Below are 14132 nucleotides of genomic sequence, written 5' to 3' on the forward strand. Positions count from 1 at the left end.
TTCGAGCCCCGTGTCGGGCTCTATGCTGGGAGCTCAGAGCCCGGTGCCTGCCTCGGGTTCTGTGTCTCCCTCTCTCTCTGCTCTTCCCCTGCTTGTGCTCTCTCTCTCTCAAAAATAAATAAATGTTAAAAAAAAAAAAGAAAAAAAGAAAGACAAAGTTTGGAGGCCTTGTAGGGGTACCACTTGGGGTGGGGGATTCTCCTGCGACGGTCCCAATCCTTGGCTGGAGAAGCCACCAATCAGCTGCTCCTTGTGCTGCGGTCAGGTGACCCGTCTGAACCCCCAGCAGACAGCTCTGGCCTGGCACGCCGGGGATGCGAGCCGGGTCCAGCAGCCCTGCCGGGGACCACCGCCCGTATGGTGCAGCAGGTGGGCACTGGGTGGCCTCTCCTGCCCTTACCTGACCACTGTCCTCAGCAAGGCCGACCTGGCTTCGTTGTGGAACGTGATCACCACGCTGGTGGCTGGCAGGTCCACCCTCCACTGCTTCCGCTGACATCTGAGGGAAGAGAGACATCGTCCTCTGAACGCACCTGGACCAGCCTCGGAGAGGCCCTGGAGGGCACGAGCCCGAAGACCCGCCGGGATGGGCGTTCTCGGGTGGACCTGCTGTCTGCAGGAGGGGCTGGCCTATTCTGAGAGAAAGTGACAACAGGACATAAGGAAACAGAGAAACACAACCGGAGCTACGCGTTAAAAGAGGATTTCGGCGAAAAGTAACATATTGAGAACATCTTTCTAACGCAGAGAGAGGAAAAAAAAAAAAAGCGTGTTTTGAAACAGGGAAGTACCATTTCTTCCCACATGCAGATACACCTCTAGAGATGTGCTTTTCACAATTCACAGTGGTTATTTCCGAGGGGTGGAACCGACTGCGAGTCGATGTTCTTTTCTCATCTCTCCGGCAAGCACGTGGGGCCTCTGTGGTTCTCGGCAAAGCTGTATCTGGAACCCGGCTCTGTCCCCCTGACTGCTCGGCCGTCTCCCCCTGCCCCCCAACCCCCCCGCCAAGGGCAGCAGGGACACACGCCTGTCACCCTGCCAGCCTGTGTCCCAACAAGGTAGGCGGGAGTGGTGCAGGCTGGGGCGGGGTGAGGGGCGGGCCCGTGGGAACCTGAGCCCGGCCGCTCTCACGGGCGATGTGGTCACAGGGACCACAGATAAGCTCCGGGCAGATCGAAACAAGTCACGTCTCGAGTCTGGCCTCCACAGACAGACACAAGACCGCAAGGACACAGGATGGCTGTGTGAAAAAACGGGACCCCGGCAGCTCTAGGGTCGAAGATGCTAACGTATCGTACGCTAGAGGCAGAAACGGCCCATCAAGGTAGAGCCGGCTCAGCAGAAGCCGTCTTCAGGGACCGTCCCTTCAGGGCAGGCTCCACGGACTTGGAGAGCACAGAACACGCCAGCATAAAGGTGATGGTTCCAGAGAGAGAGCAATACATCTGGGGTGGGCTCACAGCCTGTCAGGACCGCCGGCAACACTCGGGCAGTTACCAAAATGATGGCACCACTGATAACCCGCTTGGAAAAAAAAGGCTGGGAAGACGGGAGAGCATCTTTGCCCTGAGGGAAACGGAAACAGCTCTCAACATCTTTTTTGTGTGTGGAAGCGTGCAAGTGGGGGAGGGACAGAGGATCGGAAGCGGGCTCCGTGCTGACAGGTTGACGGCAGTCAACCCGATGCGGGGCTCGAACGCACGAACTGCAAGATCACGACCTGAGCTGCCGTCGGGACGCTCAACCGACTGAGCCACCCAGGTGCTCTTTGACCAGCCGTGTTAACACCCCAGGCCCGAAGGGTGCAACAGTTGTGCCATGAGCCTGCACGAGGGTAGGAACCTGTCAGGTGGCCCCCAACGCGGTCCCTCCACCCCGGCCTCTGCGATAGCTGCACAACCTTCCGTGAGGCCAGTGCATTTGACAAACCCTGTTTTTCCCTGTCAGCTCTTCACGTCGGCTACCACAGCTGTTGAGCGATGGGCTTCCAGAATAAAAGGGGTCTATCTTAAATGGCCAATCAGTGGGAAAGGGAGTCGGGTTAGAAACAAACAAACAAACAAACAAAAAATCTCTGGTGCCCAGCCACGGCTGAAAGTTGTGTAAGCAGTGAAGGACTGAAGCCTTCACACTAAATTTCCATGACTGGGAAAGACGACCTCAGAGAAGCAAATTTGGCAAAGGAGCAGAAAAGTGGTGCAATTAAAAAGCAATGAGGTCCAGAATCACAAAATGGGCTTCCTTTGTTTATTTTGGTTTATCTGGATAGCCTGATTTTAATTGCTCACGAGGACGCCGCATAATATACTGGTCATGTGTTTGGGGGGGGAGGCGGGGAGGGATGGGAAATGCATTCTGGAATTAATAGCGGACCTCGTTACGGCTCCCGACAGCTAGGTCCTTAATGACAAGTAGATAGACAGGCTGGTTTTGTTGTTTTTCCTTTTCTTTCCATTTCAAGAATTAGCTAATTGTTGGATGAAGGAAGGAAGGAAGCCAACTGGTGGATGCCAGGTTCAGCTGTAAACAAATTACCGACGAGTGCTGCTCCCCAGAACTCCATCCGTAATGCTAATGAGCAAGAACTCGCGTTAGGAGGGTAATACCCTCTCCAGTGAGGTCCCACCTAACACAGCGTGAGGTGCTGAGCTAAGCAGGTTGCGCCCTGACTTACCGAGCGGGCGACGCGGCCACGCGAGGATTAAAACTGGGAAGCATTTTTCATGCCCAAATCACAGTCCACTTAACCAATCCGATCACGTCCTATTCTCCCAGTTTGCTGTTCTCCGCGGGAGCCTCATTCTCCGTGAGCGCTGGGAAGTCTCACGTGTTTCAGGACCCAAAAGGGCTGCTGCAGGCACATTATTTTATTCAAACTCTTCTACGTGTCCATAAGGCACCACGTTTTGCCAGGATTTGGCAGTCAGGAAATTTAAAAGGCATCCCGTTATTTTTTTAAAGGTTATTTTATTTATTTATTTTTGAAAGAGAGAGAGAGAGAGAGAGAGAGAGAGAGAGAGAGAGAATCCCAAGCCGGTTCCACACTGTCAACGCAGAGCCCGGCAATGGGGCTCAAGCTCTCGAACTTCGAGATCAGGACCTGAGTCGAAATCAAGGGTCGGACGCTTAACCGGCTGAGCCACCCAGGCGCCCCCAGGTATCCCATTTTTCAAGGCAGAGGGCTAACAAGCAAAAACGGAGAAATATCTTACCCCCCTCCCCACCATGAGTTCAGAGTGGATGTGTGTATGCATGTGGATGAATTCAGATCCGAACTCCTCACGCTGAGCCAAGAGAAGTGGAGGGGGGGGGGGAACGGGTGGCAGGGAGTGAAGAATTTCTTTAAATAGAAACGGAATCAATCTTGCATTTAGAGTCCCATCCTTGCCAAGCAGTCTTCACTACTCCGGAGCCAGCGAAAGGCGGCCCGATTTCAAAGATCACCAGGGGAGCTGGCTGCCGGGGGCACGTTCATACTTGAGTGTTCTTTGGGAAAGGGATACAAACTGCAGATTACTTCCAGTCAGCGCAGGAAGAGTGTGCGGCCAGTCCTGGCCTCCAGCTGATGCGAGCTGGAAGCGGTGCAAGGCCGAGGACACGACACGGGGCTCTGGGTCAGGCGCCGAGGACTGGAGCTCGCTGGAGTCTCCACGGGTCTGCTACTAAACTGGTCATTCTGGTAACTTCCTGTCTGGTCAAACGGACACGTGAACAACTGGAGACAGAAGTTGTGTTTTGGTTTTTTTTTAATGCTTAATTTAGTTTCTTACTTCTCTGAGACCACATGGCTATCATGATCTGAACTCGTGACTGGCTGGAAACGAGAAAAATGGCCCATCTCAATGACAATGTGCTCCTGAGCCCTTCAGGGGGAAGAGGGGATTTGTCTCGGGGACAGACTCGTCTCTGATGCAGGTGTCCTATTTGGGGCTGGTCACAAAGTTGCTCAAAGAACCAAATGCGCTGGGACGCTAGGGGCTCTGGGTAATAATGCAGACGAATAATAAGGGATGTTTTCTACGCCGCCCCCAGCACGCCACTGCTCACTGTCACCCAGCTGACCTCGTATTTCTGCAAAGGGCCTGCGGTAACCTTGGTCACTGACTGTGTCATCTGTGAAGATGGCCCTCGTAATCTTGCATGGTTGTCGGGAGAATCGAATAAAAACCTATGAAAAAAAAAAAAAACTCCGAAAAGGGGAAAGGTCACTAATTGTAATGCAGGGTTAATAACAGGTGTTTGGTGGCTGTGTGTCATCGGTGCGGGGAGCTCGGCGTGGAGTTTTCTCTAGTAACTTGGAGTTGAGGCCGATGTGATGGGCATGGGACAGACAAGCACACACGATGGTCTATGGGAGGACAGTGTGGTCACTCGGTGGGAGAAGGGTTCTCGGGTCTCCACGAAAAGCGCGGTGGATAGAATGGTAGGGGGATGGAAAAACAGGCTTCAGTAAGAGAGAGAGTTCTAGAAACTCTACAAGGTGCAGAGCAAGGTCACGCTTATTCTGAGATGGGCATGATGGCCAAAGGGAGGGTCACGGGAATGAAGACACACTGGGTGAGTAAGTTCCATCTCCCTGAAACACCTGTTCAACTCAGATTTTGTAAGGAAAATACCAAGCAACTTGATCGATGAGTAGTTAATTTAGCAATTAAAGTAGTAATTAAGCATTATTCGATGTTAGCATAAAGACGGGTGTCTATCATGGAGGAGATGGGATATGTATACCCTTTAAAAGAATAAAGCAAAGTTGGGGCGCCTGGGTGGTTTGGTCGGTTAAGCGTCCGACTTTGGCTCAGGTCATGATCTCGCGGTCCGTGAGTTCGAGCCCCGCGTTGGGCTCTGTGCTGACAGCTCAGAGCCTGGAGCCTGTTTCAGATTCTGTGTCTCCCTCTCTCTCTGCCCCTCCCCTGTTCATGCTCTGTCTCTCTCTGTCTCAAAAATAAATAAACGTTAAAAAAAAAAAAAAAGAATAAAGCAAAGTTAAAAGCCACGTCAAGCTCATGAAGGCATCTTCTGGGTGCCCGGCACTCAGAGGCTGCTTGGCCCCTCTGTGAAGCCAGTAGGGCACCTCCAGCCGGTCCCGCAAGGGGGATGTGCAGACCCCAGGACCCTGAGCATTCGAGACACAGCCCGTGACCTGATCACAAGTCGGGATTCTGGCGTAGGTGGAAATTTGCTGGCAACGGGAGACTTGAATGATTAGTTTCTCTAGCCCAGACCTTACTTGTGCCCCCCCCCGCCCCCGCCAGCCACCTTCCGGCTGCATCTCTGCTTCCTGGGGAGCAGCTCAAGGGGAAAAAAAACACCCGGCTGAGGCAAGGCCACGGTCTCGTTCGAGGTTCTGGTTGCTGTCGTATGCATTTCTCTGTATAAATCGTGAAGCTGGCATCCTGGGCTCCTCCAATCTGTGAGCGCAGTTCGAGTCCGCCTCTGAGAGACAAAGCTGGCTCTGGTTTGCGGACAGTGAAACAAAGCAAAGCGGAAGGGTCGGGGGAGCGAAGCTTCCGTTCCTGGGTTTGCAAAGCCAAGGGTCCAGCCTTGGACCACGATGCACTCGCCGGGGCCTCTGGGGAAGAGGGGCAGATGCCGCCTTTTTCCCAGGCCGCCTCAGCACCGGCACCCGCGTCGTGTGTGCGCGGAGAACTTCACACCTACGATCCAGACAGCAACATACAAGCACCCGTGCGCCCCCCGCTCGGCTTTAGTAAATCTTGGTATTTCACGCTCACCGCTCTAAGGCTTTCCACTGCGGGCCAACGCCACGCCTCATCCCTTCCCTGCTGCTGGCTGACTTCTCCCTGTCAGCAATAACACAGTAGTGGACGCGGTCTTCTTACATAAAGCTTCTCGGCCATTAGGTCCCCGCAAGGGGCCAGTCACAGATGGCTGTCCCTCTTCAACTGAACGTGAGACAGTCAACTGCTCTCTATAATGGCTGTTACCAGTTTCGCTCCTGCTCCCAAGGCCCCCGAGTTCATGTGGCTCCACGGCCTTCCCGCCCCTTGGTATCGCCGGAGTGTTTTTATTTGGCCAGGCAGACTGGTACGAAACAGCTGTTCGGGGTTCCACTTTTTATTACCTCCTTACTACTTGATGACAGGAATTTAGATCTTCTGGACGTCATCCTTCTGTCGGCCAGATGCACTGTAGAAACCTTTTCCAAGTCTGTAGCAGATCCTTTAATTTTGTTCGCGATGCCTTCTGTCAAACATGCGTCTTAAGTCGGACTTTTCAAACTGTGGCCCTGGGGTAACGTTCTGATGACCTAAGGTCATTAATATATTCTTTGTAGGTTTTCTTCCAGGTGTTTTAACTTTTATTCATTTATTTTATTTATTTGAGTGAGAGAGAGAGAGAGAGAGAGAGAGAGAGAGAGAGAGAGAATCCCAAGCAGGCTCTGCACGATCAGCACAGAGCCTAACGCGGGGCTCGAACCCGCGAACCGTGAGATCATGACCTGAGCCAAAACCAACCAACTGCATGCTCAACCGACTGAGCCGTCCAGGCATCCCTGGATGTTTTAAAACTTTTACAAATACGTTTCGCATTTACATTCTCTAACTGCCCACGTATATTTTTATGAATGGTAGGACGAAGTGATCTCATTTTTTCTACGTGGATGATTCGTGTCTCGGTACCGCTTAACAGTTCATTACTTCACCCCTGGTTTGGAATGTCACTGCTGTCACATTGCATTTTTTATATGCAGACGTCTACTGCTGGTTCCATTTCTGCTCTGTTCACGTAACCTTGCATTCGCGCCATGCTGCCTTAACCGGAGGTAAGACTTCGCCTCCGACAAGGCAGGCTGCCTACGTGTAGTTCTTCATTCAAGACACTTTATTGGCTATTCGGGGCCATCTGCCTTTCCTTATGAATTTAAAGATCTGTTCTTGAAGTGCCATGAGAGAAAGCACCATAGGACACTGTACTGAATTCACAGATTAATTTGAAGAGAATCAGTATCTTTATAATACTGAGTGGGTTTGGGTTTTTTTTTTTTTTTGCCCTTCAGTTATGTTTTTTTTTTTTTTTTAAGTAATCTCTATGCCCAACGTGGGGCTCGAACTCACGACCTCATGATCAAGAGCTGCACACTCCACCAACTAGGCCAGCCAGGCACCCCCCCTTCAATTATGTTTTGTACTTTGCTAGTTTTCTCCAGAAAAGTCGTGCACATCTTTTGTTGAATTTATTCCTAGTTACCCCTACATTATGCTCGCTATACACAGTGGGATCTATTTTCCCATCTTCTAACAGGCCAGGGCTGCTGCTCAGTTTTGCATGTGGCCGCAGTACTGAGCAACCTCACTGAACTCCTTAGTTCTTTTGTTTTATAAATATATTTTTTAGAAGTTTATTTATTTACTTTGAGAGACAGAGAGTACACGAGCCGGAGGAGAGGCAATAAACAGTTTATAGGTTCTCTTGGATTTCCATTAATCAATTCATCCACATTTTGTTTTTTTCTTTCCATTTCTTACAAATCTTACGTTTCTTGTCTTAATAAGGCACCGGTTATATGACCTACAACATAATATGTGATTTAAAAAAGGGGGGGGGGGCTAGAAAACATCCTTACCTCCATCTCATCTTTAATGTGCCCACAATTAGATTTCTTTCTTTTTTTTTTGAGAGAGAGTGCGGGTAGGGGAGAGGGGCAGAGGGAAGGAGGGATGGAGAGAGGGAGAGGGAGGGAGGGAGAGAGGAAGAGGGAGAGAGGAAGAGAGAGAGAGAGAGGATCCCAAGCAGGTTCCACGCCCAGCACGGAGCCCAACACGGGGCTCGATAAGATCATGACCTGAGCCGAGATCGAGAGTTGGATTCTTAACTGACGGAGACACCCCCGCGCCCCCAGAATTTCATCATTAAGCAGAATGCTTCCTGGAGATGTTTTATAGACTACCTTTAATTAGGTTAAGGAAATTCCCTTGAAAGTGCTATATTTTGCTGATTTTTTTTCTCTTCCATCTATTAAAGATGATCATATAGCCTTTCTTCTTTACTGCATTGAGGTGGTAAATTGTATTAATATAGTTTTCTGTTGCTCAGTCAATCCTCTTTTCCTAAAATAAACTCTAACTGGCCATGACTGTTTTTACTTTTATTTATTTAAAAAAAAATTTTTTTTTCAACGTTTTTATTTGTTTTTGGGACAGAGAGAGACAGAGCATGAACGGGGGAGGGGCAGAGAGAGAGGGAGACACAGAATCGGAAACAGGCTCCAGGCTCCGAGCCATCAGCCCAGAGCCCGACGCGGGGCTCGAACTCCCGGACTGCGAGATCGTGACCTGGCTGAAGTCGGACGCTTAACCGACTGCGCCACCCAGGCGCCCCATGACTATTTTTAAATAGAGCTGTGTTAGATTTGCTAGTATTTGGTTGAGATCTTTTGAATCAATAACATAACTGTGACTGGTCTGCAAGTTTCTGTTCTTACACTTTCCCTTTCCAATCTCGTAACAAGATTCTCCTGCCCTCACAAAAGCATGCACGATAGCTTCCCTCGTTTTCTATTCTTTAAACTACTCTGTGGTTTATGTAAACCCACCTGAGCCGTCAATGCGGGGAAGGCAAACTTTTTATTACCCAGACGGTCTTTCATGGCTTGTATTTATTCATATTTTTAATTTCTGGAGTGATTCTGGTAATTTCCATGTTCCTAAAAAACCATTCCATGTAAGTCGCATTTATTTGCATAAAAGTGTACTCACAATTTTCTTATGGTCATTACAAGCTCTACTGTGTTAATAATAATGACTGTACTATTTTCCCCAATACTGTTTTATCATGGTGTTTCTTTATTTTGGTTAATGAGTATTCTTGGAGATTTCTATTTTTTGAAGATCAAGTTTTACATGATCCTATTTTGTTGTGTGTGTGTCTTTCTAGTTCATTAAATTTTTCTTTTTCCTGCATTATGTCCTTCCTTCCGCTGTTGAGGTTTTTTTTTTACCCTGTCTTCTTCCACCTTCCAAGGTCACAGAGTGGGCCGGGGTTAGCCTATGCAACAAACAGGTGGCTTCAAATCCAGTCAAATTCTCTAGATGGAGAGACAAAGGCAGTTCTGTGCTCAGCCAAGAGCAGGGCGGGGTGACGTGGGGAGAGGTGGCCTTAGGTTTCGGAATGACTGGCTGTTTAACTCGGGGAAGGAGCCGCGGGCACAGGTCTTCATCTGCCAAGGTACACACCGAGGGCCGGGCGCCGGGGGAGACAGGGCCACCCTGGGGGCTGCTCTGACCCCAGTCTCTCCAGCAGACCCAGCGTCTGAAAGTGTGCCGGCCCCCTGGCACACCTGGGGGGCCGGGGAGACAGAGCAGGAGAAGCCGTGTGAGGGTCAGGCTCAGACAGCAAAGCCCCGATGTTTTGGAAACCCTGACATAGATGAAAACAGATCCGGTCACTTCCCAGCCCCTTTGCTCTCTGCTTGTGTATGGAGTATGGGGGGGGGGGGAGGGGAGGAGGTTAACACACAGGCCACTGGGAGGAAGGCTGTCAATAGCAGGTGACCCCAAACAGGCCCTGAACACACATTTGTCCCCTTGCTCTCACCCACAGAGACCACACTTCCACGATTTCCATTCCAAAGGGAAAGAAGGGTGGGTCTATTTGTCCCCGTGGGAGCCACAGAGCCCAGATGGTTAGTGTCAGACTCTCAGAAGGGCCTATTTCTTTTATAAATGTTTATATTCATTTTTGAGACAGACAGAGAGAGAGAGAGAATCCCAAGCGGGCTCTGAGGTGTCATCTCAGAGCCCGATCCGGGGCTCAATCTCAGGAACCATGAGGTCATGACCTGAGCCGAAACCAAGGGTCAGACGCTTAACCGACTGAGCCACCCAGGCGCCCCCCCACCACAAGAGCCTATTGAAAAGTAGACGCCTTGGCCCTGCCCACCCGAGTAAGTCTGAGTGACGCCTGAGAATCTGATTTCAGAAGCTCCCTCTTCCCCAAGTGATGCTGATGCAGGCTGTTCTCAGGCCTCGTTTTAGGAAAGTTTGCAGAAGACCGAGCGACAATGGTCCCCTACTCTGGAGCTGTAACTAGAGTCATCTGAGGAGCTCTGGAATTTTCCATGGAATTCTGATACGGACCACAGGGCACAGAGGCTAAAAACCACTTCTCTAGAGGACTGTGGTTTCCCATTCCCCCTCCACTTCAACCCGAGTCCCCGTGTCCATCACATAAGGACCCCGCCTGTGCCGTGTTCTTCACACTCCGGCCAAGGCGAGAAGCCCGACACTTAGAGGGTCAGGTGCGAGGCTTTGGAATAAGGCTCCAACGCATCTGGGCCCTGTGGATCGAGATCCGGCCCACACCTCAGATCTGGGCTCACAACAAGAGGTGGGCGGGCCTTGCAACCGATCGTTGTCCCTCTACCTTCAGAGCATGAGGAACATTTACAGGCCAAACTAGGTGGGTGCACCCTTCACCCCCGGGCGCTTCCTCTCTGGCCACCCACGGAGATCAGCCTCCCGTGGCCATGTTCACGGTGCGTTTCGCTACAGAGTTCTAGGAAGGTTGGACAGACCATGGGGTAGAACGGGTATTAGAAATGGAACAGAAGAAAAAATTGAAAAGGCAGAAGAAGAAAAAAAAAAGAAGCTAAAGACCTCTCGTATAATGTTCATTTAATTAAAACACACTCTTAGTACTCCTCCAAACAGTGATAACGGCATAATATTCCACCTAATCAACTAATTTCTGGTCAGTCCTAATAGCTAGAGAGCTTAGTCTACAGAGGTCTTTTAAAGCGGAAGAGAACCAAATCCTAAGACATTTGAAAACCTCTACAGGACTCATCTGAAATTAAGCTTCTTAAAAATCTAGTTGGCAGGAGATTTGAATAAGCCCCATTAATCACCATGGGTTTGTCTCGCTTTGAAATTACGAGTCTAAAACAGCCCCCTCACCTCCCACAGGTTCTCGTATTCCGTACTGCATTGCGAAAGGGAGCATGTTCTAAGACAAAATATTTATCCTCGCTGCGACGCCAGAAGCTCGAGCCGATCTGATCTCCCACACTCCCCGTGGAGTCCTCTAGACGCCCCAGAAAGGCAAGGGTTCCAGAGGTGAGAGCGCACACACGCCCGGGGTGGGCGGAGGCCACGCACGAACACACACTCTTCACACACCAAACACTCCAGGCTCAGCACCGGCTATAGGAAGGGCCGCCCGGATGCACACGAGTGCTCTCCTCCCGAGCCGGGGGGACCTCAGGGTTCCCCTGGCCGCCTTCAGCAAGCACGCCATCTGATGGAACCCAACTAATCTTTCATTCAGAGGGCGTCATCTGCCCTTTACTGCCTCCGGTGTTACAGACACTAAATGGTAACTGAACGCTTCTTCAGGAGTCAAGAGCCGTTGCAAGCTGAGAAAATAACAGCCCTGGACGAAGCCATCTGAACTTCATCAAGCGTCCGAGAGCACTCGAGCCATCAACCTCCTGCCCACCGTTCGGGCGGAGGCAGCTCAGAGGCAGAAAAGCGCAGGCCTTGAAACGATCCTTCTTCCTGATGCCACAGAAGACGCTGTCCTCTTGGGATAGAAGCCCACGCTGCTTACGAGACACTGAGAACCACGTGTCCCATTTCTCGCCCCTGGTCTGTCCCCCTGGGACATGAGGAACCCACTGATCGGCTCAACTCTACCACCTCTGCTCCCAAGGGCGGCCACCTTCCTCCCTGATACGTGAACTCCAGTTTCCGAGCTGCCAAGGGTTTAGTTTTTATCTTCACTGCTCTGCGAAGAGATGTGCTTCTATTTTTATCTGCTCCCCACAGTCTCGAAGCGGCTAATCCTTAGGAGTACGCCCTCTTAGGGATTCTTCGGGCAGTTGGCTTTCTTTTCTTCCCTGTGTCTTTCTCTTTCAGCCGTCGCTGCAACACTCGGGCCAAATAGTGGACTTCGGGTGGCCACTGAGCCGCGGTCTGACCTCTGAAACTTGGCAGGAGAAAGCTACGTCCTGTCAAGGGTGCCGTCTGAAGGGACCACCCTTTTCAAAGATACCGTTAACTGCTCTACGCTGTTGACTGCTGGAACAAAGATCGACTCTTCGGATAACGATGCTAGGAATCAGAGGTTGTAGTGGACCCATTCTCTCACAAAGCCCAAGGCAGACAGCTCAGTCAGGCCACTGGACAAGCCTAAGAACGTAACCCTGACGTAGCAGGTTCCCTATTCTAACTGCTCCCTTGGTCCTGGCCTATCAGCGTTCCACGCAGAGAACAGAACGGAACACCCAGCGTCTGTCTGTCCCGGCATGGCTTGTTCACATTTTTTCCAACCAACGTCCGGATGATTTGTTTGCTCGTGTCAAATGTTAACAGCAATTTCTGGAATCTTGGGGGAAAAAACATCAGCTTCTAGTTGGTGACAGAATGGTATGCTATGGTAAAGAATGATAAGGTTATTTGACCTATCTGGGCGCTGACAGTTACTATGTGGATGTTCAGTCCTGCTGAGGCTACCGATCCATGGGATGTCTTCTCGGCACACCTGAAGGAGGGGGTACATGCTTCCTGGAAGTGCAGAGATCACCCTCTCTTGCTCCTTTCGGACAGATTTTGTTTGGGACGAATTGCCAAGTCCTTGAGGCAAGTCCTGATTGGCCCAAGACAAACTCGTTTTTCCCCGCCTCGGTCATGGTCACAAACAGCCGTGACTTAGTTCTGGCCCATGGACTGTAACAGCAGGTCCGCTGGGCAGACTTCCAGAAAAGTAATAAGCTGCTGAAGGAAAGACCACTTCTGACCCCTTTACTTCCTGCCTTCAAAGTGATCACGATGCATGGAGCTATGGCAGCCTTTTTATACTCAGAAGGCAAAAAGGATGGGGCTGAAAAAATACTGAATACGGTGGTGAGGAAATCAGAAAGTTCTCAGTCCGCCTGAAGCCTTAGAGGGTCACCCCCACACTTCTTAATTTAATAAGCTGTCTTTTTTGCTTAAAGCACCCTAACTGATATGACACGATACATAACAAGCAGAAGGGCTTTGGGCTTCTTGGTGACAACACTAACAGAAAACAATGAAACAACATACACAGAGTTTCAAAATAAGACGTCCCACTAGAATTCTGTGCATCGTGAATTTACCATTCGAATACAAACGGAGTGGAAAGTAATTCTCGGGTGAGCAAGCCCACAAAGCATTTCAGTTATCTGAGCTGCCTGAAAACATATTTGAAGATCTACTTTAAAATAAATAAATAAAAAATAAATACATAAAACCAAGACTCCACTTACGGCCTGATATGGTAGGATGCATGAAAATGACGTCAGAATTAGCGTCTAACAGGCTTACATAAATATGGTTATGCAAATAAAAATTGCCTAAAAGGTCGTTATATCAAAGAGAATTTTATTAAGTGATTATACAAAATCATGTTGACCATAATCTGTGTCGAATTCCAGATAAATCAAGCCAATCAGAAAATGAGTGGGAAAAAGTAAAAGCATATTAGTTCCTGACCTGAAGATACATACGGTTTCATTCTTGGCAATAAACCAAAGCTCCTTCAATTTCAGTGGTTTCGTTGAACTTTTTTTTTTTTTTAAACTTTTTTTTTTTTTAAACGTTTATTTATTTTTGGGACAGAGAGAGACAGAGCATGAACGGGGGAGGGGCAGAGAGAGAGGGAGACACAGAATCGGAAACAGGCTCCAGGCTCTGAGCCATCAGCCCAGAGCCTGACACGGGGCTCGAACTCACAGACCGGGAGATCGTGACCTGGCTGAAGTCGGACGCTTTCGTTGAACTTTTTTAAGTAGGCTGCACACCCATCGCAGAGCCTGAACTTCCACCTGAGATCAAGACCTGAGCTGAGATCAAGAGCTGGAGGCTGAACCGATTCAGCCACCCAGGCGCCCCGTTGAACTTTTATAAACACGTAAAGCGGCAACTAGTGGACTCCCATGTAGGAAACAACTTACCATGTAGGAGGGAAAAACAACCGACAAAACAAAAAGACCAGCAAAGTCAAGCGTTTTCCACTGAATAGAAGAAAGAAAACGGCGGCAAAAGCACACATGGAAAAAAAAACAACAAAAAAAACCCAGAATGACATAAAACATCAGAGAACAGATCTACCGTGAAAATGGCAAAGTGTTCTATTAGACCATCAGA

At 49.7% G+C, this 14132-nt stretch overlaps 1 protein-coding gene across 3 annotated transcripts in view; it reads right to left on the minus strand.

Moving 5' to 3' along the window:
• The window catches only part of GALNT2 (polypeptide N-acetylgalactosaminyltransferase 2), a 193696-nt gene that overhangs the window by 37494 nt on the left and 142070 nt on the right, over positions 1–14132 (minus strand). For all 3 annotated transcript variants that reach the window (XM_023240434.2, XM_045039959.1, XM_006937791.5), the window contains exon 4: positions 401–499. In XM_023240434.2, coding sequence (XP_023096202.1) covers positions 401–499 — 99 coding nt within the window. The remainder of the gene's footprint in view (positions 1–400; positions 500–14132) is intronic.

Source organism: Felis catus, chromosome D2, assembly GCF_018350175.1.
Source record: "Felis catus isolate Fca126 chromosome D2, F.catus_Fca126_mat1.0, whole genome shotgun sequence".
Taxonomy (NCBI): Eukaryota; Metazoa; Chordata; class Mammalia; order Carnivora; family Felidae; genus Felis; species Felis catus.